Genomic DNA, 16,127 nt, shown 5'->3' on the forward strand with positions numbered 1-16,127 from the left:
CCTTGCCTCTCAAAGAGACAAGATCTAAGGGCAGAGAGGGATGAGGAATTCTGATAATTGCCTTCAGAGGCGAGACCACAGAGGGTGATACTGGAAGTGGCTGGAGGGGAGAAGGATGTCCTTCCACTTTCTTTGGTAGGATGTAAACAGCTGGAGGGCAGGGACTTGGGATTTTGTCCTTAGTTCAGCACCCGGTGCACAGGGACCAGACTGGCAGCAGGAACACCCAGAGGGGAAGCTCTATGGATGCAGGTAAGACTCCTTCCCAGCAATTCGGTTTCAGAGAAGAGGTTTTCAGCCCTTTCTGTGTCCTGGATCCCTTTGGCCCAGGCTGGTGAAGTCTGTGGACTCTGCCCAAATAAGGTTTTTCAATGCGGAAAATAATACACAAAGGATTCTGGAGGAGGTCAGTTACATTAAGATAAGGAACTTCTCCCCCATCCAAGTTCACTGACATCTGGCAAGCTGCGCGCAGGGTTGGTGGGCCCCGGGTTAAAGACCTCGGTTTTGGGAGAGTTCACGGGCTTTGCGAGCCAGGAACTGCAGCGTCTGAGCCAGAGCCAGAGTTGGGAAATCTCCCTGTGCTTCCTGCAGTCCCGGGCCCAAGCTGCTGCCCACTGCCAAAGGCCACATGGAGAGACACAGAGTGCCACAAGAGAGCGCTTGGAACGTGAGATCAGGGGACTCAAGATTCAGATCCAGAGTGCAACACTGCTCCGTCCCCAGGGACAGGGCACCCCACCCTCCAGCAGGGCTGTGTATACCTACCCCATCCCACCCCCAGCCTGGCCTAAGGTCCCACAAAGGCTCTTGGGGAAGGAACGTCAGCCTCGGGGGCAGCTGTCCACGCGCCTTCCCCCAAGATGGCCGCCTAGAAGTCGCCCAGGCCGCCTGACCGCTCCCAAGCACTGCAGGAGAGGGCTCCAAGAATTCCACCGAGCCTTAGAGTCCGACTTCCCCCATGTCCAACACCGGGCTCCCCACAGCTAAGTGAAACCAGGAAACTTTCAGGGAGAACATCTAAATAAACCAGAAATACGCAGGAGGAGCCGTTTTCTGCGTCAATCTGGTCTAAGGCGTCCCTGCAGACTTAGTGGTCCCAGAGCACCTCCTAATGGGTCTGAGGACTTCTCATTTCCCCCTGTGAGAGGGGGACTTCAGCACCCGGTCTGTGGGCATCCTGGGCAGTTGGTGGTGCCCCCGGGGCCTTAAAACGTGTTTTCATTGGTCCTTCACTGCCCGGGTTTTGCCTCTTTTCACCCGGGTTCTCCCTTCTTACCCCACGGGACAAACTCCTCAGAGGCGGCCTGTCTCTGTCCCCCTCACCATCGCGGGCCCTGGCAGAGTAGCTGGCATCGGAGACCGCAGTCCTGGGCAGCCTGAGGGAATCACGGCTCACAGGCGCAGGATGCTGTGGGTCTGAGCAGCAGAGCCGGCCGGCCGAGGGGTCAGAGGGAGTGAAAAAGCCAAACAAAATGCATACGCACGGTTCAATTAGTCAAACAGGCCTGTTATTTGTGTACAAAACTCTACAATTACAAAAGTCACATAAAAAAGGGGTCTCCACAGCAGCAGCCCCCGCGGGGGCTCAAGGCACTGGGCATGAGCCCGCACAGAACACGGAAGGAATCATCACGCTAAGACACCTGCGGCCGTCTGGGGGCATTCGTCAAGGCTTCGGACGCTGGTCGGGGGGCCGTGCACCCACCCCCTCCCCATAACCCGCACAAAACCAGCCTCGCTTTGACTCCAGTGCCCGGGAGCAGCCCTTGGCCGCCAGCTCAGGGCAAGAATCCCCCCTTCCCACACTCTGAGTCCCAGGCTTAACCCAGAAATCTTTTTCCTTCTTCTCGGCCCTGAACTTCCCAGGTGGGATGATGAGCGGTCCGGGACAGCTGTCCACAGAGATAGAGGCGGGGGTGGGAGACCCCAGGGCTCTGGGACCCCCAGGCCAGCTCCTCAGTCACACAACCACAGAAGGCACAAGAATGGGGTTTCTGGTCGGTTGGCCCTGGCTCTCTGCCTCTGTCCCTGGGAGGAGGATGGTTGAGTCAGGACCCCCTGCGAGTCCCAGAGAAGCCTGGGGCAGAGGAGGACGGGCTCCCTGCCAGATGGGCCTGGGGCTCCGAGGGTCTCACCGGGGTCACTGTGGGGGGATGGAAGGCCCAGTTCTCCCCCCCAGTCTGGTGGCAGGCCGTCACAGGCCCGGCAGGTGCTCCCCGGGGTAGCACATGCAGCAGCCGGCCCCCGAAAACTCCATGTCCGGCTTCCTCTCACTCCTGAGGAGGCCGTCAGTGACCGAGTGCTCCGAGATGATGTCCTCCACCCTCGTGATGTAGAGCAGGGTGAGCAGCACGCCCAGGAACTGCACAGGAAAGGGAGGCAGAGTTGGGGGCCGCCCTCCCACCCACAGCGCCCCAAGCCCCATCACTCCCGGGAAAAAGAGCTCCTGCTCTGGAGCCACAGGCTCTGGATTCAAGTCCTGCCTCTGCCAAGGACTAACAGCACCCTTTACTGTTGCTAAAGCTGACAGGCTGCTCACTGACCACTCCACCTCTCGGGGTCTCAGTTTGCTCATCTGTAGGATGGGATAATGACCACCACTGACATTATCAGGCCAGAGTGAGGCCCAAGGAGAACCTGTGTCAGCAGCTTTGCAGACCTTGGCACAATATAGAGAGGCCGGCCTTCATTAGTATGGGGGGTGAAGCCGGGGAGATCCGGGTTCGAATGCTGCTCCAACACTGGCTGAAGGTGCTGGGCACTTGGGAAGGTGCTAGTCTACACTGGCAGAGGAGCCTCCTGTCCCAGAGCCCCCAAGTCACTGAGATCACAGCTCTGTCCTGGGCACCGTGGGTAGTGCAGGCAACAGGAAGCACCCAGCCTCAGTGGGTGGGGGTCACTGTCCCCATTTTGCAGAGGAGGAAGCTGAGGGTGCGGACTCAGAGAGCTCCAGGTCTGCTCCCCTCCGGCTGTTGTTATGCTTACTGCCTCCCCCCCCAGAGCCCTCCTGCCGCCCCGGGGGCTTCCCTGCCTTGCCTCCCGCCAAGGGCTGCCTCACCTGGGGCAGCAGGATGCCCAGCAGGACTGCAGCCATGATGGTGTAGTTGTCCATGAACCAGATGATCACGGCGTTGGTGCAGCCGCGGATGTAGATGACGTCCAGGACGCTCAGGCGCTGCCCAGAGGGACAAGAGGGATTGGGGTGGGGGGCTCGGACCCTGACCGGCCTCTGCCCTCCCAGGGCGGCAGCTCCAGGACCCAGAACCTCAGGGGCCCGACCGGGCTGCCTGGCCCACCTTGTCACCGCTCCAAGTCTTCTGCAGACCCAGCCACGCAACGGGGGGCAAACAGGGCCGGAACTCGGGTCCTCGCCTCAATCCTGGGGGCCCCCTCTGATTCCCCATGGGGCAGGGGCAGGAGGGTCTGCAAGCACCGCCCGGATCCCGGCCCACCAGCTGAGGGCTGTGTTCTAGCACCCCCTGCTCTAGGGCCCTCCTGGCTCTGACATTCTGAATCCCAGGTTCTAAGGACTGTTCTAGAGTTAACATTCCAAGGGACATAGTGAACCAGGAGTCAGGAAGATCTCACACACTTGGGAAAGAAGGTACTTTAAGCTCTCTCGGGTTCAGGAGTTTCATCTATAACATGGGGTTAGACAGCGTTGCTGGCAGGATCAGGTACAATTATATCTGGTAAAGAGCTTTGGACACGGCTCGAAAACCATCAGCGACGTGTGCCGGCAGCCATGTGGCCCTGCCATGTCAGGAGGGCCGCACTCTGGGCAGTCCTCGGGGTCTCTCTGGGCACCCAGGGAGTCAGGGCATGGGGGGGTTCAAAGTACCTGCTCCTTCCTCCTCCACTCTTTCCTTCCTTCCTTCCTTTCTTTTCTGCCTCTCTCTATCTCCTCCCTCTGTCTCTATCTCTCTGTCTGTTTCTGCCTCTATCCCTCCCTCCTCGCTATCTCTCTCTCCTTTATCTCTATCACTGTCTGTCTCTATCTCTCTCTCTCTGTCTCTGTCTCTCTCTGTCTCTCTCCTTTCTCTCTGTCTCTCTCTCCTTTCTCTATCTCTGTCTGTCTCTGTCTCTCTCTGTCCCTCAGACAGACTCCTCATTGGCAGTGAAGAAGTCACCGGGCCATTTCCTTGTCTGTGAGGATGCAGGGGAACCCCTGAGCCACGATGAGGAAGCATCTGGACTGGCCCCCAAACCCTAGCGTCCGCCCCTCAGACCCTGTTCTTGCCGCCACGGCCGCGGCTGACACAGGCCAGTCTCAGAGCTCTCTCATTCGCTCCCGAAGCAGCCGGCCGGGCTGGGGAAGCTCCGGTCGGCACCGGGAGAAGGGGAGGGACTGATGGCTTGAAAGGACTCACCTCCTGGTCGATGGTTTTGTAGCCACACATGGTGTTGATGACGTCAGACTAAAAGAGAAAGGAACAGTCAGAATGGCCCAGGGGGCTCTTCTCCCCAGCAGCTCCTAGGGCAGAGGCTCCTAAGCCGCGGCCCAAGTCCTTTTTAAAACACATTTTGGTAACTGCATCCAGCAGAACTGTTCTCCTTTGAAATTCTATTTTTAAATTTTATGCACAAAACCCATGATTCACAACTCCCCCAGCGCTGCCTCAGGAACCCATCTTCCCCCATCCTTCCAGCGTTTGTCACACTCCTTTCTGCTGTATTGGCCAGTCTGACCAGGGCGGCGGCACCTCAGAGTTACTTTCATTTGCATTTCTTTAATCAGGGGTGACTTTGAGCGTTTTTTCATGACTCCAGATGGCTTTGATTGCTCTGTCTGAAAACTGTCAGAAAAAATACATTCCTACATCCTCATAGCGAGGGGTACGGGGAGACACTGCACGAGCCCCACACCGCCGTTAGCAGAGAAGGCGTTCCCCTCCTCCCTGGTCTCAGTTTCCTTTTCTGTCAAATGAGAGGGTCAGATTACAGCCATAAAAAATCCCCACCCCTACCCCAGTCTGTCAGCAGCTGACAGTTTGCAGAACCAGGTGGCAAATGGGCCAGAACCGGGACCATTCCAAAGTACTTTAGGCTTGGAACAGAAATTCTCCACAACTATGAAAGGAGCAAAGTTCAAGGGGGGCCGGAGCACACCCATCAGATACCGCCCTTTGGGAGCATCGGCTGGGACAATGTCAGCGTCCCTCTTCAGCAGGTCTGGAAGCAGCCCTCGGGAGCTGGTGCTCTGGGCAGGGTCGCTGCCTCTCTGACCCCAGGCTCCTCGTCTGTCAGAGGAGTACTCTGCTCTCTTGTGGGTCCCTTCTTACCTGGTGGGCATCCCACCGAGGCTTTCAGGGTCTGCTTGGTCTCAAGTCCCAGGCTTGAACCAAGAACCCAAGCAGAGAAGGGGCATTTAGTGCCCAAGATCAAGAGCCAGATCAGGAATGAGGCAGACCTGGGTTAGAATCCTGTCTGATGTTTACTAGCTATTTCATAGAGCCTCCCCCACCTCAGTTTTCTCATTTGTGCAACGGAGGTAATAGCATAAGAGCAAACAGGGTATTTGTAAAATGCTTAGCACAAAGCCTGTACACAGTGGGCACTTAATAAACCCCCCTCCCTTCTTTCCTTCCTCATCCACGATGCAGTGATTAAGTACCTACTGTGTGCCAAGCACACAAAGAAACAGCCTCTGTCCATAAAAAGCTGCTACTCTACCAGAGAGATGCAACAGGGAGGTAATACCTAATCAGGAGCTCATTCATGACAGACGTGGGGGGGTCAGGAAAGGCTTTGCCCAAAGCTGCCTTCAAGGGATCCTGAAAGGAAGAGAGGGTCTCCGGGACTCTGGGGCCTGGGGACTCTGGGGTCTTCGGGGCTATGGGGCCTCCAGACTCTGGGGCCTCCGGGACTCTGGGGCCTGGGGACTCTGGGGCCTCCGGGACTCTGGGGCCTGGGGACTCTGGGGCCTCCGGGACTCTGGGGCCTGGGGACTCTGGGGCCTCCGGGACTCTGGGGCCTGGGGACTCTGGGGTCTGGGGACTCTGGGGCCTAGGGACTCTGAGCCTCCGGGACTCTGGGGCCTGGGGACTCTGGGGCCTCGGGACTCTGGGGCCTGGGGACTCTGGGGCTTCCGGGACTCTGGGGCCTCCGGGACTCTGGGGCCTGGGGACTCCGGGACCTCCGGGACTCTGGGCCTCCGGGACTCTGGGGCCTCTGGGACTCTGGGGCCTGGGGACTCTGGGGCTTCCGGGACTCTGGGGCCTCTGGGACTCTGGGGCTTCCGGGACTCTGGGGCCTCTGGGACTCTGGGGCTTCCGGGACTCTGGGGCCTTTGGGTCTCTGGGGCCTGGGGACTCTGGAGCCTTCAGGACTCTGGGGCCTCCGGGACTCTGGAGCTTCAAGGACTCTGGGGCCTGGGGACTCTGGGGCCTTCGGGACTCTGGGGCCTCCGGACTCTTGGGCCTGGGGACTCTGAGGCCTTCAGGACTCTGGGGCCTGGGGACTCTGGGGCCTTCGGGACTCTGGGGCCTGGGGACTCTGGGGCCTGGGGACTCTGGGGCCTGGGGACTCTGGGGCCTTCGGGACTCTGGGGCCTGGGGACTCTGGGGCCTGGGGACTCTGGGGCCTGGGGACTCTGGGGCCTGGGGACTCTGGGGCCTGGGGACTCTGGGGCCTTCGGGACTCTGGGGCCTGGGGACTCTGGGGCCTGGGGACTCTGGGGCCTCGGGACTCTGGGGCCTGGGGACTCTGGGGCTTCCGGGACTCTGGGGCCTCCGGGACTCTGGGGCCTGGGGACTCCGGGACCTCCGGGACTCTGGGCCTCCGGGACTCTGGGGCCTCTGGGACTCTGGGGCCTGGGGACTCTGGGGCTTCCGGGACTCTGGGGCCTCTGGGACTCTGGGGCTTCCGGGACTCTGGGGCCTCTGGGACTCTGGGGCTTCCGGGACTCTGGGGCCTTTGGGTCTCTGGGGCCTGGGGACTCTGGAGCCTTCAGGACTCTGGGGCCTCCGGGACTCTGGAGCTTCAAGGACTCTGGGGCCTGGGGACTCTGGGGCCTTCGGGACTCTGGGGCCTCCGGACTCTTGGGCCTGGGGACTCTGAGGCCTTCAGGACTCTGGGGCCTGGGGACTCTGGGGCCTTCGGGACTCTGGGGCCTGGGGACTCTGGGGCCTGGGGACTCTGGGGCCTGGGGACTCTGGGGCCTTCGGGACTCTGGGGCCTGGGGACTCTGGGGCCTGGGGACTCTGGGGCCTGGGGACTCTGGGGCCTGGGGACTCTGGGGCCTGGGGACTCTGGGGCCTTTGGGACTCTGGGGCCTCCGGACTCTGGGGCCTTTGGGACTCTGGGGCCTGGGGACTCTGGGGCCTGGGGACTCTGGGGCTGGGGACTCTGGGGCCTTCAGACTCTGGGGCCTTCGGGACTCTGGGGCCTTTGGGACTCTGGGGCCTTTGGGACTCTGGGGCCTCCCTGACCTCTGGGACAATGGAACCTGGGGAGCCTGGACAAAAGCCCAGTGGATGGCAGTAAGACACAGCGAGCCTGGAGGGCCGGGACCTGAACTGCGCCTGTGCTGAGTCTGTATCTGCGTGGCCCCCGGCTGCCCGCCTCACATGGCTGCAGAATCAGAGCGGGCCTATGAGATCGTCCCATCCGGGGCACCCACACACTCACCCGCTTAGTACTTTGGTGACTGAATCTCACTAAAACTGGTTCCTTTGTAACCCGAGGACTTTTATTTTCGGCATTTGAGAACGTGATTGGGGAGAAGGGGGGTGCACAGCTTCCTCAGACACTGTCCAAGGGAGCCAGGAAGGCTAGGCCAGCCCCTGGTTTTTACAAAGAGGGGAGGGGATCCTTGGAGGCAGCTTTGCCACAGCTGTAATTGGGGGTGGGGGGGAGGTGGTGATTTGATTGGAATAGGCAAAAACCAGGTTCAAATTGTGGCTGAGACACTTCATAACTGTATGGAGAAAGCCCCTAAGCTTCCTTCAATCTCAGTTTCCCCCATTCATCCAGCAGCTGCCCTGAGGGGTGTTTAGGGGGTTCAGCTGAAATCCGAGTGTGCAGACCAGGGGTCCGGCCCCATTTTGGTCTCACGGCCCCCGGCTGCCTGGGAAAGCTGCGGCCACGTTTGCTGCTAATATTCACAATCACATTCAGAGGAACAAGATTTCTTGCTGTGACCCAAGTTCCCAGACCCTGCTGGGGCGTGCCCGTGGATGGATCTGAGAACATCCTCGGCCCCATCCCTGCAAACGTCGGCCTGGCGGCCCCTACTGATAGCAAGCTGCGATGGCTCTGGGACTCACCGTGTTCCTGAAGCAGCAGGTGTACGGCACCCCGCAAGCCAAGGGCCCGGGGGCATTGCAGTCATGGTACTGGTTCATGGCCCAGTCTTTGTAGTCTTCTCCACCGCAGCACTTAAACTAGCAGGAAAGAAAAAAAATCAGTGTGTGAGAGACAGAGACAGAGAGAGAGAGAGACAGAGACAGAAAGAGACAGAGAGACAGAGATAAAGACAGAGAGACAAAGAGAGACAAACAGAAAGAGACAGAGAGACAGACAGAGACAGAGAGAGAGATAACAAGGCCTCCTCCACTGGCCCTCAGTGAGGATAGCATACACTTGCCACCCAGGCCCTTTTCACCAAGGGTTAGCTGGGGTGAGGAAGGCCATTTCTGCTTCATGGCTAAGGACCCAGGTCTGCAGCTGATACCAGGCCCAGGCATTAAGTCAAGTGCAATCTCTTGCCTCAGTTTCCCCAACTATAAGACAAGAATTTGATCCTAGGGGAACTAGGCAGGAGGAGATTCTGCCCCTTCCGAGGAGCTGCCATCCAGCTTGAAGATGAACAGGGTTCTCCCAGAGAGCCCCCGAGCATCCGTTTGGTGTCTGGAGACAAAAGTCAGAGGTTCAACAGGTGGGGGGAAGGGAGGAGGCTGGCCACCTTTCACCTCATGAGGTGTTCAGGGATGCATTTCTTTCAGGGACCTGGGTGGGGCCAAGAAACCACTTTTATCAGTGCTTGGGGTCTCTCCAGGGTGGGGGGAGGATGGAAAGAGGACCAGACATCGAGGGGAGCTCGTGTTCCCTTTTGGAAGCTTCCACTGGAGAGCCCCACCCCCTCCCCCCTGCCCAAGACCCGGGGGCCATGAGTCCGTGAGCTGGGGGAAGGGGGAGGAGAGCCCAGGAGGGTTCTGAGGGGGAGGGAGTGGGTCAGAAGCAAACAGCTGGGATTCAGAGAAGACCTGCCAAAGGCGCCCCCATTTCTAGAGAGCATTAAGGTTAGCAAATTATTTTACTGGCTCTTATGAAAGAAGGTGCTGCTATTATTTTTTTCATTTTATAGAGAGGGAAACTGAGGCATGCAGAGGTGAGGTCTTAAGCGGCATTCAAATCCCGGTCTTCCTGACTCTAGACTCAGCATTCATCCACAAAGAAACTTGCCTGAAAGGTCTGGGTTCAAGTGCCAGTCTCACTGCCGTGCTGTGTGCCACCAGAGTGGCAGCTTCCTGAGGGCGAGCACCCCGCGGGATAGGCACAGGAGACAGGGAGGGAGGCCATCGCCCGCTTGGCAGTGCTACCATGTAAATGCACACAGGGCAGGCTCCTCCCCTGCCTGTGGGAAGGTGCGGGATGGGGAGGGAGCAGGACGGAGAGAGAGCCACAGCCTCCTCCTTGGGGGACTTCAAGCCAAGAAGGGGAGCCCCCACCCCAGCCCTGGGCTGGCATGGGAATTCTTGGTCCCCAGTGAGAGGAACATGACGGCCCCCAAAGTCCCTTCTGGCTTGGAGCTCTGTGGCAGGCCCTGATCCAGCTAGGGGTGCGTCTGAGCACGGGCTGGCCACGTATTGATGGGGGAGTCAGTGCACAAGCATTTATTAAGCACCTTCTGTCTGACAGGCATGGGATAAGCGTGCTGCTGCTCTCCCCAGCAAGCCTTTCCCCTCCTAAACATGGTCTTTCAAACAGTTTCCTGTGGTAAACTAAGGCAGACTTAGGGAGAACTCCAGGAGGACAGGGCCTCTGTGGGCACTAAGGCCTAGAGGCCACAAGGCACCAGAACCAGCCAGGAGCCCTCGCTCCGAAGCCTCAGTTTCCCTATCGAGCCATCTGATGGGCCTTTTGTGAGGAAATCCTTAAACTTGCTCTGGACATAGGGACCCTTTGAGCACTACACAAATGTCTCATGATTAGTGCCATGGTTGTGGGCGTACGCACCCCTGTGCTGTGCCCAGTCACACAATTTGGGGTTGGAAGGGACTTTGGGGACCACTCAGGTTGACTCATCTTCACAAATAACCGAGAAAAACCCTGAGGTAGTCCCGAGGGTGCATGCGAGCAGAATTAGAACCCTGTGCCTCTGACCCCCTGTGTATGCTCGGGATCAAAGACGCCACGATAACCCCTGCTCCCTTCCCTAAGTCACCGTCCCATGAGTGGGGGGAAGAGGCAGGAAGGAGGAGGGAGGGAGGACAAGAGCGCTTCCACCTCTCCCTCCCTGAGAGCGTCAGGTCAAGAAGGATCAGAAGCAGGGACCATTTCACAGGGAAACAAGTCCCCAAGCAAGCCCCAGCTCACCCGCTCCTGGACAAAGTCCATGATGTTCTTAAAATCCAGGTCATCGTAATAATTCTTAATTCCTCTTCGGATGTTGTCATTCAGAAACTCGATCGTCTGCTCAGAAAAGAGAAATTCAGAAAAGATCAGTCCGGTTCCGGTGTCTCTCCCTTCTCCCCGACTCCGTATGATTCTGCTCAGCAGGACACACGTTCCAGGTAACAGCCCTTTGGACGATTGTCCCCCCTTTACAGATGAGGAAGGAAGGCCTCAGAGCGGGGAGGGGGTTCACGAGATGCTGGAAGGCCCAAGCACGGTCAGCTAGCTCTCACTTCTTAGACAAGGAGCCTGGGACCTTGCCAGGGAAAGTGGCTTGACCAAGGTCACCCAGGTGGCTCCAGGAAGTTCTGATGACTCCCCCTCCCCTCCCCCACGGCTCTCCTGATCTGCTGCTGGGGGCGGGCACCTCTCCCCGGGAAGAATGCCGTCTGGCCTGCGTCCCACCCCAAGTCACGCTGCCGTCTGCCCTCACAGTCCATCTGTTGTGCGAGAGCTCTCTGGGCAAACAAAGGACCTCACAGCGGCCGTGGGTGGGTGATGCCCCAAAGATGGGCAGGCAATGCTGCCCGCCACAGAACAATAGGAGCCTTCAGGCTGCAGAGGACCGTCAGGGACGGCCAAGGCCGGCCACAACAAGGGACCTTCTCATGTCCGCGAAGAAGAGCCAGACAGCAAAGCTGGGGGTGAAGGGCAGTGGGGACCCCTCCCCCGAGCAATGCCAGGCTTGGGCCGGGTCACCTAACATCCTTTGGAGGCCCTGTGGGCCCCGCTTTCACTCAGGCGGTGCTTTAGGGCCACTGCCCTGGGAATGGAACGTTGTGTCAGGGCTGAGGAGGGGTTCGCTCAAGAAAGACCCAGATTCAAATCCTTCTCACACACAGTAGGTGTAGTATTCCGGGGAGTTCCTTAACCTCTCTCAGGGCCAGACCACAGAGTGGGCGCTTGGCAAAGGTTTATTAGATGGGATTACTGTAGGCAACTCTTTTAGACAAAGGTTCTTAACCGGGGGGTCAGGAACTTGATGTTCTTTTTATTCTGATAACCATATTTCAATGGTTTCCTTTGTAATTCTGGGTGTTTTAATTTCAGCATTTAAGCACCCTGAAAAGGATCCATCAGTTCCCAGATGACCCAAAGGATCCAGGACACCACAAGGTGAGAGCCCCTGCCTTAAAATTATAAATTGTACAGAAGGTGCCAGCCTATATTGGTGGAGAGCCATTGGGAGGTTCCAGGGGCAGTCCCATCCCTACTGTGTGTATTACACTGAAGCAGGCACTCACTACACAGCGTGTCCCCAAAGTCAGCGCCCTGAAGCTCTAGCAGACTTTGGGGACACCTTATACGTTGTCCGGGGCCACCGTGGCTGTGAAAGATGCTCCTGGCCTAGCGCTCAGCTCCTCAGGACTACAAACCTTGGGTTCCTCCCCTGGACCATGCGGGCGTCCTCAGCTCTCAGGGTACAGAGGGAGGAACCCAACAGACACTGCCCTCGTCCTCTGCCTAACCTTGCTCCAGAGACGCGAGAAGGGAACCACGACTGTCACGGAGCCTCTGCTTCTCCAGGAAACACAACTCCTGACCAAGTTACTCAAGGGGGTCCTCCCTGGGAAGGGCCATGCCCAGTGCTGCACACGGGCATTTACAGAGACAGAAAACGCACCTTCACCAGAGCCAGGGCACCTGCCTGAACTGGTCCTCTCTGAGGCAGGCCCGACGTAGATAAGGGGAAAATCCATAAATTTCCTAAGAGAATAAGCTTTTTTTTTTTTTTCCCCTGCTGAGGCACTTGGAGTTAAGTGACTTGCCCAGGATCATACTGCTAGGACATGTTAAATGTCTGAGGCCAGATTTGAACTCAGATCCTCCTGACTTCAGGGCTGGTGCTCTAACCACTGCACCACCTAGCTGCCCCAAGGATAAGCTTTGACCACCAAATATAGGCAAGAGAGCTTTCAATCTTGACCGCAGCTCGCCTTCTACTGCCTGTTCCTCCAATGCCCCAAACTCCTGCACATCTCACTGGGAATCACGGAGAGCCACTCTGAGCTAAGTGGTCCAGGCCCCTCCCCCCTTCCCCCATCAATCCCAAGGGGGCACCAGGGCAGTCAAGTATTTCCAACAGCAAACACTCCTGTGTGAGCCAGCTTGAAATCCAATTAAAGACCATGTTGATGATGGTCAAGACCAGGGGGCAGTGAGGGGGAAGGGGAGTACAGGAAAAAAACTAGCCTGCCCCACCTTCAGAAAGGGAGGGAGCCATGTCAGACAGACTGAGAGGTCAGTGGTTAAACAGTGTTTGTTAGACTGAAACAAATGACTAACCGGGGGTGGGGGGGGGAAGGAAGGGTGTATAGGTCTCACCCTGCAACCACGTCTCCCAATTTATCCTCAAACTTACAGGCTGACCCAGCTGACTGCTATTCCCCTCAAGTTCCTAGGGTTACCCCATTAAATCCTAAGTTCCTTGGGTAGGGCGTGGACTACCTTTTGCCTCTTCCTATAGATTTTGTGCCTAGCACATAGTAGGTGCTCAACAACATGTACCTAATAAAAGTACATCGAAAAGAGGAGAAAAGTCATAACATGGTAATAAATTAAATAAATTAAAAATGCTTATTTATTGAAATGCACTAAATAAAACCTAAAGAGCTGCAGTTTATTAATAATATTAGGAGCCAAAAAGTTATCAAACTGTGCATACCCTTTGACCCAGCAGCGCTACTACTGGGATTATATCCCAAAGAAATACTAAAGAGCGGAAAGAGACATATATGTGCCAAAATGTTTGTGGCAGCTCTTTTTGTTGTAGCTAGAAACTGGAAGATGAATGGATGTCCATCAGTTGGAGAATGGTTGGGTAAATTATGGTATATGAAGGTTATGGAATATTATTGCTCTGTAAGAAATGACCAGCAGGAGGAATACAGAGAGGCTTGGAGAGACTTAAATCAACTGATGCTGAGTGAAATGAGCAGAACCAGAAGATCACTGTACACTTCAACAACAATGCTGTATGAGGATGTATTCTGATGGAAGTGGAAATCTTCAACATAAAGAAGATCCAACTCACTTCCAGCTGATCAATGATGGACAGAAACAACTACACCCAGAGAAGAAACACTGGGAGGGGAATGTAAATTGTTAGCACTAATATCTGTCTGCCCAGGTTGCATGTACCTTCGGATTCTAATGTTTATTGTGCAACAAGAAAATGATATTCACACACATGTATTGTACTTAGACTATATTGTAACACATGTAAAATGTATGGGATTGCCTGTCATCGGGGGGAGGGAATAGAGGGAGGGGGGGTAATTTGGAAAAATGAATACAAGGGATAATATTATAAATATATATATATATATATATATATATATATATATATATATATATATATATATAATAAAAAAAATGCTTACAGGAAAAAAAAATAATAATAATATTAGGAGCCCCCACTGGCATGCTCCCCATTGGTTATCAGCCAGACTTGAATTAGCCTTTAGAAAAGCTATTACTCCGTACGAATGGCACGGGCAGAAACGTCCTGCCCAAACACTCTGCCTGCACATCCTGGATCCCTGGGGAGAGAAAGCTCAAACTCAGAGAAGTTATGTGGCCATGAGGTCATGAAACTCAGTTACCGCTTCCTGGAACCCCTCCCTCCAGGGAGCCCTCGTTATGTTCTCCTTGGGTTTGGCTCTCTGCCCCTCCCTGAGACGGGGTGTCCTGGAGGAGCCCTGAAGTTCCGCTTTCTTGCTCCATTTTATCCATCCTAGATCCGTCTCTCGGCTCCCAATGAGGATGCAGCCCTGGCCGCCCGAGGTCATGGACCCTGCCGCCTTTGCCAATGGGAGTGAGACCCCCTGACTTTTTGGAGTCGGAGAGGACGTCGCCTTGCTAATGTGGAAGAGCTGAGAGGGGAGAAGAAGTTTTCTTCCCTCTCCTTCCCTCCCCACAAAGGCTTCCCTGGGAGGAGTCCTTTCCCACTGGGTTTGGTCACGTTCAACGGGCCACTGTGGGAGGGGGCTCGGCTCTCGTGTCACACCCCAGCCCAGAGACGAGTCTGGCTCTCTCAGCCGATCCCAAGGTTACTTCCCACACAGGGTCACTTGCTTTCACATAATGACCTCTATGACCCTGTCACATTGATTAAAGTGTCCAATACACCTGGTCTACCGAGGATGGGTTAAACGATTCTGCAGGTGACTCCTGTTCTGTGATGAGCTGAATTAGGGGAGGGCTTAGAAATGGCCACTCTGGCAAATGGCGGGCAGAGAACTGACTCATGGAACAAAACCAAAGGGAGCTTAAATCACAGGGCAAAAGTACGACAGTCGGGAGGGCCCTCAGAACACACAGAACGTGGGACAGTCGGAAGGGTTGGAACGTAGAAGGTCAGAGCCAGAAAAGGTGTTCAAGTCTCAGCCAGCAATGTCAGAACGTGGGCATTTGGAGGCCTCGTAGTACAAATGAGGCCCAGAGGCCCAGAAGTCAGGGGACCGTCCGGCTGCCGAGCAGGACTCAAGGCTCCTTCACTGCATAGAAATGTGAATTCCCGCTATCGGGGGAGGGGTAGGAAAGCTGAGTGAGGAGGAAAGTCAGGGAAAGAAGAGAAGGGACATTGGGAGAGGGCTGGGAAGCTGGGTGACCTCAGCACCCACACCCACGGCAGCATCTGGAGGAAATGAATTAAGCAATGGCTCCCTCGGGGAGGGGGCCGGGACAGCAGCTCCAGGCCTTGCAGGCCAAGGAAGAGAAACTCCCCTCCGAGATGACCATGGGCAGATGAGACTCGGGGGAAGGATGACTCAGAAGCCAATGGAGCCGCTGCCTTTCAGGGAAGAGAAAAGGGTGGCAGAGCCCAAGAAGGGCAGTGGAGACATTCCAGCTGTGTGGCCCTGGTCAAGTCACTCAACACTGCCCCGAGCTATGGAATGAGGGAGCGGCTCTTCTGACTCTTCACCCAGGCTGCCCAGAGCCCTGGGCCTAGTCAGGAAGTCCTGAGTGCAAATGGGGTCCCAGGCACTTACTTCAGTCTGCCTCCCCTTCCACATGTGCAGAATGTGCAAGCCCTGAGGTCTTTCCTCAATTATTCAGTGAACATTGCCTAAGAGACGTGAGTAACCACCAGGCCTGTCTGTCTCTCTGTCTCTCTCTGTCTCTTTCCCTTCTCTCTGTCTCTCTCTCCACACACACATACATATAACTATACCAGATATAGTTTAGACAAGCCTGTCCCCATCCTCAATAGGTGCACTGTTTGGCAGGAAAAAGTTATTTTAAGATGTATTCCTCACAAACACCCTCTGGGGAAGGCGGAGGGGGGGGCATTATTATGCCTAATTTGCAAAAAGGTAAACTGAGTTTCAGAGAAAGAAGCCACAAAATGGCAGTGCTATGAGACCATCTACATCCAACGTTTCACCAAACAATCTCCTCAGCCAATGGCCGTCCTGCAAGCTTTGTGAGGTGCCGACCACGTCCTGAAGCATCTGCCGCATGGCTAAAAAGCTTTTCCTTACACCCCTAAATCTGGCTCCTGA

General features: G+C 56.1%; 1 protein-coding gene across 3 annotated transcripts in view; it reads right to left on the bottom strand.

Annotated features, from left to right (window-relative positions):
* Positions 1-1,489: 1,489 nt before the first annotated feature.
* Positions 1,490-16,127, bottom strand: part of TSPAN15 (tetraspanin 15) — a 48,341-nt gene continuing 33,703 nt past the window's right edge. For all 3 annotated transcript variants that reach the window (XM_074296549.1, XM_074296552.1, XM_074296551.1), the window contains exons 4-8: positions 10,543-10,638; positions 8,271-8,387; positions 4,374-4,421; positions 3,062-3,178; positions 1,490-2,365 (exon numbers count right to left, since the gene is read on the bottom strand). In XM_074296549.1, coding sequence (XP_074152650.1) covers positions 2,198-2,365; positions 3,062-3,178; positions 4,374-4,421; positions 8,271-8,387; positions 10,543-10,638 — 546 coding nt within the window. In that variant the 3' untranslated portion in view covers positions 1,490-2,197. The remainder of the gene's footprint in view (positions 2,366-3,061; positions 3,179-4,373; positions 4,422-8,270; positions 8,388-10,542; positions 10,639-16,127) is intronic.

The sequence above is a fragment of the Sminthopsis crassicaudata genome, chromosome 2, assembly GCF_048593235.1.
Source record: "Sminthopsis crassicaudata isolate SCR6 chromosome 2, ASM4859323v1, whole genome shotgun sequence".
In the NCBI taxonomy this organism is placed as follows: Eukaryota; Metazoa; Chordata; class Mammalia; order Dasyuromorphia; family Dasyuridae; genus Sminthopsis; species Sminthopsis crassicaudata.